This window comes from Corvus moneduloides, chromosome 5, assembly GCF_009650955.1.
Source record: "Corvus moneduloides isolate bCorMon1 chromosome 5, bCorMon1.pri, whole genome shotgun sequence".
Taxonomy (NCBI): domain Eukaryota; kingdom Metazoa; phylum Chordata; class Aves; order Passeriformes; family Corvidae; genus Corvus; species Corvus moneduloides.
Window position 1 is genome coordinate 28,067,604 of NC_045480.1, and position 12,900 is coordinate 28,080,503.

Here is a 12,900-nt window from a genome sequence, read left to right on the forward strand (position 1 = left end):
AGAATTTTTAATATTTTATGTAATAATTGAGTATCACTTTAAAAAGTAAGAATTTATAAATAACGTTTACTGTTACAAATAATTACCTTTGTGCTTCCGTAAAAAGTCAATGCTCTTCTGCAGCACAGTGGACTTATCCATCTTCCGAGCATTCCCTGGAAGCATGGAACCCAACTCTTTGATAAGTACATTGAACTGATCTCGACGTTTCTTTTCGGACTTGTTTCTAGACACTCTGAAAAGGAAACCAGAAAATATTTTATAACAACTATGAGACTTTCTTATACACTGTATACTACTGCCAGGTTCCTGATGCAAACAGCCCCTTAAGAATTTCTGCTGTGATAACTGTCAGAAAAACACCTACTCTGTATCTCAGACACCATTTTTGAAGAATGGCTTCCTCCTTAAGGAACAGTGCAGCAAAGCCTTTGGAATAAAGCACCTTTTTACAAAACACAAACAACTGAGCCACACTTGTAAATACACAATATATCTGAAAAGTAACAGTAGAAGAAATGCTGTTGAGTAATATGTTTATTTATATAAGAGTAACATTTTTATTGTTTAGAAATCACACTGGTAAGTTAAAGCATACAAGTATAGGACATTTCTTAGCTTTAAATAACTTTGAAACTGACCTTTTTGCTTTATCTTTGTCATCTTCTTCCACCAGCCCATCAAAAATGCTTCCGTCATTTCTGAAAGAAACAAAAAGAAATAAATGTTGGAGTGAAAATTCATCTCCTTTGAAGTTCAATCACAAAGAAAGGGGAAGGAGAAAGAGCTGACTATTCATCATTGTCATCATCTCCATTACATCAAGAAAGCAAGGAACTCTTTTACTGTGATGTCTCACAAGGGCCATCATCAGTAACCTGAAGCTAAGTCTTCTGTGTTCTGCTTGCATTTACTAAAGAAAAAGCAAAAAACCTTACATTTCTGACACAATTCAAGAGATTCTCAGACTGCTTCTCATAAGAACTTACAGCCCTATGCAAACACTTAATTGAACAATGCTTCATTTTGGTTTGTATCTTCTTGGTTATTTGCATTACCTTACCCTTTTGAAAACATGGGAGAGGATATATGTAATTAATTTTTACTTACTGGCAATTTCTATTCTAATTACTGAAAATCTATTTTTCTTAAATTATGAAGTATTATTAGTGGAAGAGAGCTAAGGAATATGCTATACTTCATCCACATATGTAATTTCATAAATATACAATTAATATCAATGTTAAACAGTAACTATTCATTATACTTGCTTCCTCAGTAATTATCGCATAAATTTCTTAGCTTGGCAACTGCCTATCTACTGCTAAAGAGGTGTTAAAATACCAAAATAAGAATGTGTTTTCCTTTGAAGATGCCTCAGTATCCTTCATACAGTTCCTTTGTTACACTTTCTTTTGCTTTGAAAGTGAAGTCAAAACTGTTCTGTTTTCCAAAACTGCTGTATAATGGACTTTCACATGTTATTTCTGTAACTTCTCCCTGCTTCCAGTCTATTTAGTGCTGTCCACATCAACTTCTGTGTGTCTATCCTTAGGAATTTCTTACCCTAATGCTTCTTTCCCTTAAGCAAAGTAACCTTTCTAAAAAGTTTACCTCATCTCTCTGATTCATAAACCATCAGGCAATTGTACTGTACATTATGATTACAGTGATGTTAGGAAGTTACTATTTTGTATGCTACTACATAAACATCAAGCTTTTAGAAGCAATTAATATATTCAAAAGGCTGAAGTTTCAGTGAGATGCCAAAGAACTTCACTAGAAGAAGTGACAAGTTAGACAAGCATTATAGAAGTTTTATCCATTGCTTTTACTCTTATTTTTCCACTGACATAAATTAGATGCAAGTTTCATTTCCCAAAGTCTCAAAAATGGTAATACACAGGACATTAAGTACAGATGTTCACCTACGCTGCTAAGAGAGTGCAGCGCAAGGAATCAAGTAGAAAAACATGCCTCAGTTATTACTTTTCCCTTGAAATAGGTTAGCAGGTCACTTTACTATCATCCACAGCAACACTAATCATTTAAATGTATTTGCTTTTCTTAATCAAAAACTAAGTACTAAAAAAATTGAAAGTTCAAGTAAACATTAAAAATCAGCTCAACTTGCACAGATGTTGTCCCATGGCTGAAAACAAGTAGTGCAATTTAAGATTAACCTCAAGCAATCGAAATCACTATTTTCAGTGACTACAAAATGACACATCTAACAATTACCAAATTTATTTGTCAAAAATAGCCAAAACCTCACTCTTCATTTTTTGCATAAATTAATATCTAAATGTATTAACCATACAAAAAAGACTATTAAAGAAAGAACTGAACAGTAATTCTCCCAAAACTCTCCACATCTATTAACATACCTGTCTGCAATGGAGCTCATTTTATGGGTGCTTATGGTAAAAAACATAACATATCACACTTTAGTCTTGTGGTAGACATTTGTACGCTTGCCTATAAGAGAAGAAAAAATATCAAACTGTGCTGAGGGAAAAAAATGTGTTTTCCATTAGAGCATATTGATGTTTTCATTTGTTCTACAAGCTGTTCCTAATCTTCTCCTCTCTTCCAACCTTCTGCTCTGCCCTCCTACCTTCTCTAAAGTAGTCTCCATTACCATCATAACCTGGGCCTTAATAGCTCATTTTACATGACAGGGTTCAAGAGAACATTATTAAAGGCTACAGTAAATAAGTCTGCACTAAACAAACAGAAACCTTTTTAGACTCTGAATTCAGATATAGCTTTTCATTTTTAACTTTTTCCTAAAGAACCCTCATAAGTTTGAAGGCTCAACAGATGTGAAATACACTTAGGAGTACACTCTCTTTAGAAACAGTGCAAACAGAAAGCATTTGGGATATAGTTCTTTACAACTATAATTTATTCTTACTGCATTTTTTCTTGAGCACTTTGTTATCATAGACACTTGAAAAGATAACAGTAAGATACCAATTAGAATGTGATCTCCGTACCGTGAGAAAGTTAATCTGACCATTTCTTAAAGCAGTGACATACTCAAGACATGAAGTTTTTGGTTTTCCAGATGTGCATTTGACTTTGAATTAAGAATGTGAACAACGTATTATTAGTGAGAGAAGGAATATAACACAGGTTATGAAAATACTAAAGTCAAACATAAAACAGTAGAATTAAACCTTTTCCTTTCATTTGAAGTCAGTTGTCAGAGGCTGCTAAAACAGAGCAGCAAGATTGTAACACTGGCAGTGATTAGGGAACAACTGCATGCAGCAAGTTTTATATGAGCTGAACTTGCAGATCCTTCAGGAATTTTTAGTAGCCTACAAACTTAATAGTAAAAAGGCACTACATTTATTTCCAAGATGATCTTAGTCCATTTAGTGACTCAGTATTTTCTGAGAAGGATTTGTTTGTTTCTGAGAGTACTAAAACCAGTGGAATGAGCAGTGTCAATACCGCAACAAATATGGCAGCAAATGCATGATGAGGGAGCTGAGCAAGAAAGCTTGTGATTCAACCAAATTGACTCTGAATCTTCAACAACATATGGTGTGGATTTCCCTCACAGGAACAGCATTTTTCACCACAAAGTTTCATAACTTGAGCGCAGCCGGAAAGTATATGGGAAAGCTGTGCTGCAGCACAATCTCTTTCAAGGCACATCACAAGGCATGCTGGTGTTTTTCCCCAAATGCCCCACTTCTTCAATTAGTATGGACCACTTTTGTCTTGCCTTCACTCACCAAAATCTAGTGCTACAAAGACACACTGGCAGCAAACTACTTCTTCCCTCCAATTCTTCAAAATAACAATTGCATCAGCCATACTGACAAATTAAATTTCCCACATTAGTTGGCCAAGCAACAGAGTTGTAACATTTGAACACCAGCCATAAATGGCATGAGAAAAGTAAATTATGAAGAAGTGTCTGAATTTTTGTCAAAAGTCCGCAACAACAGACAGGCTGCTCAGCAGTAAAAGCTAACTATCATGACTGGCATGGAACTAAGTTTAAAATCAAGACAAAAGCTATAAACCTGTTTTCATTTAGCTTACATGGTAAGCACTAATACAGCTATGCACTAATTACACTTCTAGCCCTGTGTTAATTTTTATACAAAAATGGTACCTAAAATTACAGGGATCAAGAGCAATATGAAATTCTGTAGGACAAATTATACACTTTCCTTAATCTGCAAAAGAAAAATACCTGTACCGTTAAATACAGAAAACCTTCACTTGCGACATAACTGACATCTTCATTATGCAGAATCAGAATTTAAAAGTCAGTATTTTCACTTCAACAGAGCACTCAATTCCCAGAATTCAATAAAATTATTGATTACAATATACAGATCCTGTATATTGCAATATATACAGTCAGAACTGGCAACCTAGATCTGGTATCCAAGACAAATAGTTTAAAGTACTGAAAAGTACAAGAAATGCACCTGTAGCACCCTTGTTTCTCATCTTTTAAGGTCTGACTCTTCTGTCTTTGCACCCAAATTTGCAAGACACTGAACACGCTCAGTACTTATACATGCCAAGGATAAGACTGCAGAGATAATTCCACCAAAACCAGTCAAGCTGAAAGTAAACACCAAATAAATAAAGGACTATGTCTATTTCTAAGATTCAGACTCAGTCATGTTCTAGAGAACAAAAGGTACTACTTAACACTGCTATGCAGCCCATCTGTGTTGATAACTGAAAGCCATGGGAACCTTATTAATTATAAGAACACAATTTTACCTTTTACACTTTGGGACTTGTTAAAGTATGAGGTTTAGGGACAATGCCTGGTTCCTGTGAAGCACAACGTGGAGTTAGATGTATCCTCTTCTGCAGAAAATAAATTCCAAACTGTCAAAAAATAACAAAGGAAAGCTTTAAAATTAATGAGTTTAAAAGCTATATACTTCTTAATTTTTTAATAAAGACAAGCAATTCTTTTAACAAGAGTAATCTCTAAATGCAATATTCTGCTTATCAAAAGTACCTCAAGTATTTCACTATCTGAATTGACCTTGCTTTAAGGTTCTTCTTGATAAGCAGGATATTCTGACACCGTTTCATCTTGGCTTTAAGCTATCACTTTATGCCTGTCTTTAGTCTTGATGTCCTTTTCACTTTTGAATTTGGTTTCACCCGTACCATCTACATCTTCACTTCCACTTGCTACCTTCAAAGTATATTTATACACCATTATTTAAACACCTTTTCACTGAAGTTCTTATTAGGATCTCTTCTGGCTTTCTCTGTTACATCTTCTCCACTCTATGTCTCCAAAATTACTATTCTCAGGACTCCAGAATGTGTAGAATGTTTCTGCTGCTGACAACTAGCAAAGTTGCCCAGTTGCATTATTGCCTCTCCCTCAAACACAGCCATTATCTCTTTCTTTCAAAACTCACTTCAAAATCAATTCTTGGAATGTATCCCAAACTTGCTTCACAACTGTACTTCTTCCATACAAAGACTCTGCACTGACATAAAGTTATTGCCTACTTCCAGTCTCTCGATACCATTACATTTCATTTATAGTTACTTCTCTTGAACCATGCCACTTTCTACATTTTTAAGCTACATGAAATCAGGTTTTTTCCCCTCATCTTTATCCTGTTTCCATCTGCCTTGCTTACTGGTCCTAAAATAAAACAAATTCACTATAATATGTACTTCTTCCATTTCTGAAAAATTTTATTTTAAAGTATATTAAATTCTAAAAAGGAAGCTGGGATCTATAAACTGAGGTTATGCTACTCTTAAATTCACTGATGATTTTTATGGAAAATACCAGAATTATCACTTATTTGATTTGAAAAGTGCCTTCTCCTGCACCTAACAGAGGTTCTCAAGTGGTTAAAATACAGATGAAAATATTAACATAGGAAGTTAAAGCATAGCAGAGCAATCTGCCAGCAGGATAAAAACAATTACAGCATGATTCAATGAAGCCACTCGTTCTTGTCTGGCCAAATAACCTGCTGGCCCATTGACCTACTTTTTTAGGGGCTTACAGCCTCCTCTCCTATTTTGTTTTGTTCCATTTGACAAGTGCAAGCATTAATAGTGACAGAAAGTCCCATGGAAGTCTGCAACATGAAACCAGTGTTTTTAAACTGCTTGGAGTGGAATAACTCTGCCAACTCTCACCCAGTGCCTAACAGAGTTCTAATGATGAAAATTTTAGACCTCCTCTCTGCAGTATGTAGAGGTGCACTTCTTTTAAATCACAATTACACACTTAAGATAAACATCACAGGTCTTAATCACAGAACCATCTTCTATAATGTTTCAAAAAAGGGAGCTTTTACACATATTTCAAAAAGGTATTTTAAGAAGAGCAGGAAAGGAATATGTTTATATCATAAATGAACACATGCAAGCTTAAATCAGACCAAAGAGAAGCTAATTACAGTGGAAAAGCTTTTATTGCCAAAACCACATAGATCTCTAACTTAGTAGAAATAGCATGCATGTGAAAGCCAGCCTACATGCCAGCACTGGCAGCCACAAGTGTTCAAAGGTCATTGTTCTGTCTCCACAACTCATTAGTTTTTTTAAAAAAATAAATTACATCTGTCTGTCACTTGATACCATGTGTTTTGAACACATACAGGCATGTTTTCCAGGTTTTCTGTAAACCAAGGCAGCTAGAAACTTACTATCTTAAAGGAAGCTGAGGTCCTCAATCAAAAATCTTATCTGCTGCCACGGATATGCAAACCATTACTACACCAAATTGCTCAATCTGTACAAAAATTACAAAAACTAGCAATACTGCAACTTCTGCACTATGCTGACGTATCACTCATGGAGAGGCAATAAGTTATTGCATCCCAAGTCATTGCTTGGCCAAATAAAAAAGGTTCTGTATAAGTTACAGGGTAAAAAGCCGTAATTCAAACTAAAGTAATAAAGTTCACACCATCTGATAAAAAATTCCATTTTTTACACTGAAAGAATTTCAGTACCTTCAGTCCAATTTTATTATCAATATTGGCATGTACACTGGTAATATTAAATACTGGAAACAAATTCAAAGATTGAAGAAAGTATGAAATTACAGCACAGTCTTGCTCATGACAGATGTTCTGTCAGGACTGGACTGAAAAAATCAATGGGACAATGGTGAACACATTGCCTGTACTTCATTTTGTATAGAGCCAGTAACTGAAATCCCTATGACTCCAGCACTTCATTCTATTGGTAACACTGATAAATATTTTTGAGGAAGAATAAGTATTGTCCTTATACTGTAAAATATATTTTTATAGAAAAACCTTGATTTATGTAAAATTTATGTCAAGGCATACAAGTAATACATGATTTTGCAGATTACAAGCCTCAGAAATAATGTGACGTGGCTTGTATTATTAAGACAAATAATTTCACACAGGGAACATCACAGGAAAAACATATGAAGCAATACAGTTTTCCAACACTACAGTTTCTTCTGTGTACAGTGTACATAAATAGTGTACAGAAATAGATCAACTTCTTTAATACAACCTGATCTCTGTGCTATAACCCAATTTTGCCAGGGGAGCAAACTAGTTATTATAATAATTGAGGATTAGCTGTAGAGAAGATCTTGTTTAAAGAATCAAAGTCACAGCACCCAATGCCCTGCACAGCTCTAACACTAGTCACCCACCAGGGTAAGAAAGACCAAGAGCAGAAACATCACACTGAGCAAACACTCAGCAGAACCTGACTCCCAATGTAAGCACAGCATCAGAAGCCCTGCTCATTATAGAGATTCTGAGGATAATTATAAACCATCCTGATACTCCTTTCCATGAGCTTCTGATCATTTGGATTATAAACTTCTGGGGTCTTACTCTACTAGGACACTATACCATAATTGGGGCAAGCAGTGATCCAGCCATTATCTCCTGCCCAGAACAGTACAACACTATCACTCATATTTTCCATTTTGCTCTTTGCTTCATTGGTTTACCTCCAGCCCAATCATTCTTCTCTTTATTTTTCTCTTTTTTGGAGGTGGGGTAGAGGGGAGGAGAAAAGGAAGAATTTGCTCTGGTTTAGTTTCTCTCCAGGAACCACAGACTTTTGTAGAGAGCAAGAGATTTTTAGACAGATAAACCATAACCACCTGCATAACCACCTCTCATCACATAGTTTGGTAGAACTACAGAACAAGCAAGCAGGTTTCAAGGTAGTTGCTCCTTTGCTTGCAATGATATGTACACCAACAGAAAGCAAATTAGGGTAATGACTGATTAATCTTTTCTTGCTAAGCAAAGGCTGTCTGTGAAAATATGGTGGTTTTAAAACTGATGTCTCCTTTTTTGCCTCAAAAAAAAAAAAAAAAAGGGCAATTGAAAAAAAACCCCAAAAGATAGGGCTAAAAGGAACTTCAAGGAATGCTGTTCAAACTTTGCAGCCGAACAGGTTATTCCAGCAGCTAGGAATAGTCGCATATTGCAACCTCTCCTCTACCACATCGACAAATCAGTTTTTGGTCTGTATTTGTGGAGATGACACATCCTAGAAACGTCATTTTCTGAGATAAAACATGCTATAGCAGCAGGTGTTCATCTTCCAGTGCTTCACAGGACAACCGAGGAGAGGGCTGCTTCTAGCACAGATGGATCCTAGATGGCTTTTAATAGGAAAATTTGTGAGTGGCCATGAGTAGTCTGCTGTGGATGAGCAGCTTCCTTAGGTCCATCACCTTTTCAGAGAGTACTGAAGAACATATAACGGAGAAAGAACAGTAGAACAGAAGACTGGTGGTGTGGGTTGCCATTACCTGAATGGCAGTCTCGTGTCTTCCTCCAAAAGGACTTTTGGGAAGAGAAGAAGTCCAAACAGTCTACAGGAAAGATGAAATGCCTGTTAGGAGGCCTGCTATGGTAGTAGTCAGTGATATCACAGATTAGTTGAGTTATAATGACATTTGAAAGAGTGCATACTATTTGCACACCATCATTCACAGTTCACAGAAGCTAGAAGAGGCTACAGATCACCTTGGGTAGCAGAAAATGTAACAACAGAGGTAAAGAGAGGTTAAGTTCTTAGAAATGGTTTGTCACACAGATGTGTCCTAGTCTACTCCCTGACAAGGTAATGGACCTAAGCAAGCTGTTCAAACAAGTCTGGTCAAAAGTCACTGCAAATATCATCTTCATAGAAGCATGAATTATGAGGATTACAGGAAAAAGCAATTCTCTCCTGCATGCTTCACATATTAAGACTGTCCCGCCATCAGGACAGAGATTTCATCAGGAGAGAGATTTCGCTACAATTTGGGACTGACCACAGTTTGCAATTTCCATCTCTCTAGCTCACAGATAATGAAAACACCCCTGCTCACCACTCCACTGCTCCAGATCATTCAGGCTGTTCTGCTGCCACTCTTCTACCCTTCTCTGTAGTCTGTACCTCCTTGCCCTTACTCAACACAGAGGTGGCCCCATAGCTCCCTTCCTGATACAGTGCAGCTCTCCAATCTTGGTCCAGACTGCAGTGAAGATGCATACAAGAAAGCTCTAGTAAGCCTGAGACCTTTACCGGGGCTACAGTGATTACACGCTGGTGGAGTTCTGAGTCTGGTGAGCAGTGAAGTTAGGCCTCTGGAGCCAGCCAATATGAACCTCAGGGACACTGCCCTCTGGGACAAGCAACAGAGCTGGCGATCTGTACGGATGTCCTCCACAGAGCACAAGAGCTAACAATCCCCAGGCACAAGAAATCAAGCAAGGAAGGCAAGAGTCCAGCAAGGATGAGAAGGGACTGCTGGTCAAACTAAAGGGCAAGATGTAAATGCACAAGCAGAAGCAAGGACAGGCATCCCAGGAAGACTGTAGGGATGCAATCCAGTTGTGAAAGAATGGAATGAGGAAGGCCATGGCGAAGCTGGAGCTGAACTTGGCAAGGGATGCAAAGAATAACAAGAACAACATCTATAGGTATATTAACGACAAAAGGGAGGTCAAAGAAGGTGTACACACCCACTACACATGGCTGGTAAACTGGTAACAACAGATGAGGAGAAGGCTAAAGTACTCAACAATTTTTTGCCTCAGTCTTGGCTTGCAACCTCTCTTCCCACACTTCTTGAATGGATGGACTGCAAGACAGAAACTAGAGGAACAAGGTCCCTTCCGCTGTAAGGGAAGATCAGATTCACGATCACCTGAGGAACCTGACTGTATGTAAGCCCATGACACCTGAGATAAGATGCATCTCGGAGTCCTGAGAGAATTGGTTGATGTATTTGCACAGCCATTCTTCGTAATATTTGAGAAGTCAATGCAATCAAGCAAAGTTCCAAGTGACTGGAAAAAGGGAAACATTGTACCTAGATGATCTTTATGGTGCCTTCCAACCTCAATCACATGATACACTCAAACCTGGCCCACACTTGTCCATGTACCCCACTGATCTGGTCTCTGACTCACCAAACTGACTTCTCAGAACATCCTCAGACTTGCCACCTCACCAGGAATTTGCTAGCAATCTGGGCTCTTTGCCTGAGACTGGCTTCCCTCCAGCTCCCTGGGAGTGACCAGGAAAGCACTCAGCAGGTTGCTAGGTGTCTAATAATTTATCCTTGGCTGCGGGGTGCTGAAGCACTTACCAGGCTTTTTTCCCCTCCATCCTTTTCCAGGCTGTCTGTATTTTGCCTTCCAGGATCCCAACTAACTACACTTAAGGTGTCTCCATCAAATTACTAACAAAGATACTAAAAGAAAGTGATACAATACAAATTTTCTGAGTCATCAGTGAACAAGCTCCCCAAATCAGAAAAACAAAAAGGACAAACAAAAATAGTACAAACCCAAGTTCGTAAGATAAATTTGAAAGGCAGCATTTAATAACCTATCCATCAGAAACAGCTGCTATTCTTCTGCAGTCTCATTTAAAATATTTTCTTAGCCATTTGCACGCAGTTCCCTACAAGAGATCCCCTTCCTTCAATAACAAAGCTATAAGTGTGGCAGAAATAGTATTTGCAAATCCTATGCAACTAGTCTGTACAAAAAAAGACAGTAGCTACATGTTATGATCCCACTTGCTCCCATTTTTATAAGGCTCCACCCTTCCTTGGCTCTCACTGGAGGTGTGCACCCCTTTAGCTCTGGCCACACACTGAAGCAGATTTGTGAAATTATGTGTTTAGAAGAATGCACATATCACACAGTTTTAATAAGAATGAAATAATAAAGACTATTTAAAAACTGTGGCTCCATGTACCTTTGAAAATTGGCACAGCTAAGAAACAGTACCCCTCGACAAAGAAGAGCAGGAACCTCTTAGCTACATCTGCCACTCCTGGATCTATAACAGGGTACCCTGGATTAGACTTGAGTATGTGCTGTGTTTGCACATCTAAAATACAATATATATTGCATAATCAAATCTGGCTTAAAAGTACACCTACTGCCTCTTTAAATGGTGCTTAACACAAAAACAGGACTTCGCAACAGGAGTTTAGGTCAAGAGAAGCTAATCACTAACCAGTTAGTGTTACAATTCAAAACTGAAAGGTTTCACATCCCTGTGTAAATCCCCATTTCCTTTAATGGAATTCTGGGAAGATATAACCTGCAGTCAGCTAGCCAGCTCAAGAACAGATCCTAAATTAAAGCTCACTGTGCTAAGGAAAAAAGTGCTATAGATGGTATAAAATCTGCAGTCTGGTATTCTCTCACAGGACTCATCTAAACTTGGTACATTTTACAATGAACAAACAAAACCATGCTTCCTTCTTCCTTCTTAGATGGAACGGAGAAGGTAGACAATTGACAGGTTTTTTTCAGGAATTCAAAAGGTGAAAAAATTCCACACACATGTTCTTAGATTTAAATTCCCTCCAAATATTATAACTATCCCATAAAATTATTTACTATACACAAATCAATTTTTTTCTACAGAATAAAGTTACCAGACAGTAGAAAAATTGGTTTCTCAATATTAACAGAAATTTAAAGAAAAAACTTTAAAGTACCAAGATATCTATCCTGAAGTTAAAAACACTTTGAAATAATTAGTCCAATTAAAAATGTGCATATTTATGAAACTGAGCATTATGAATTTTAGATGCTTTGTATCAGACACAAACATTAAACAATCAATTTTTCTAAAATGGTTTGTCACATTTTCATCAAAGCATAAATACTACAAAGAATGCTAACAAATCAAACCAAAGAAGAAAAATTTATTAAACATTTTACTCCTATACTGGAAAATAAACATGATAATTCACCAAGAAATGAGACAGATCAAAGAGTCAAACATTGGTTTTCCTCTACCCCAATAATAAAAGGGAAGAATGACTAAATACAGAAAGTCAACTACTTTTTGAAAATTGTCCTGGAGAAAATTACTTATCAATTTCAACAGACACAATTATTACACATTCAAAGCAAGATAACACCAAGGAAATTCTTCTTCCATTCCACGTAAAATTTCTGTTTGATGTTGATATAAATGCAAGCTTAAGTTTAGAAAATGAGGCTTTATCGTTATTATCACTGCAACAAGACTCACCTATCCACCTCAATTAATCTTCCTGAAATACATGAACCTACACATTACGTGAGCAGTTCAACTGCCAGACTTTTAGCATGCAGATGTGTCTTAAAAGGTGGGAAAGAAAGGTAAAAAGAGATTATGAAATTCACACAAATGAATCTTTCTAAAATTCTATCCTAGACCAGAAAAAAAACACCCAATGAAGATTTATTAGCTTTTACATTCAAATGAACACTTGCACTTTTTACATAAAGAATTCTGACTAATCAAGAGAAAACTTCAGTCAAAATTTCCTGCTCTGTTCTCATTATCCTATTCTAAAACTTTCAGAAATTAAGAAAGTCAACAGTTGGCCAAGAGGGTCTGTAAGAAGTTATATAA

The 12,900-nt window shown here is 36.9% G+C and overlaps 1 protein-coding gene across 11 annotated transcripts in view; it reads right to left on the reverse strand.

Annotated features, from left to right (window-relative positions):
• The window catches only part of CLOCK (clock circadian regulator), a 68,364-nt gene that overhangs the window by 32,806 nt on the left and 22,658 nt on the right, over positions 1–12,900 (reverse strand). For 9 of the 11 annotated variants that reach the window (XM_032110097.1, XM_032110105.1, XM_032110103.1 and 6 more), the window contains 4 exons: positions 4,762–4,872; positions 2,388–2,478; positions 642–701; positions 87–235 (listed from right to left, as the gene is read on the reverse strand). In XM_032110097.1, coding sequence (XP_031965988.1) covers positions 87–235; positions 642–701; positions 2,388–2,434 — 256 coding nt within the window. In that variant the 5' untranslated portion in view covers positions 2,435–2,478; positions 4,762–4,872. Of the gene's footprint in view, positions 1–86; positions 236–641; positions 702–2,387; positions 2,479–4,761; positions 4,873–8,791; positions 8,855–12,900 lie in introns of all 11 variants that reach the window. The other 2 variants (XM_032110104.1, XM_032110099.1) reach the window with 1 other exon arrangement.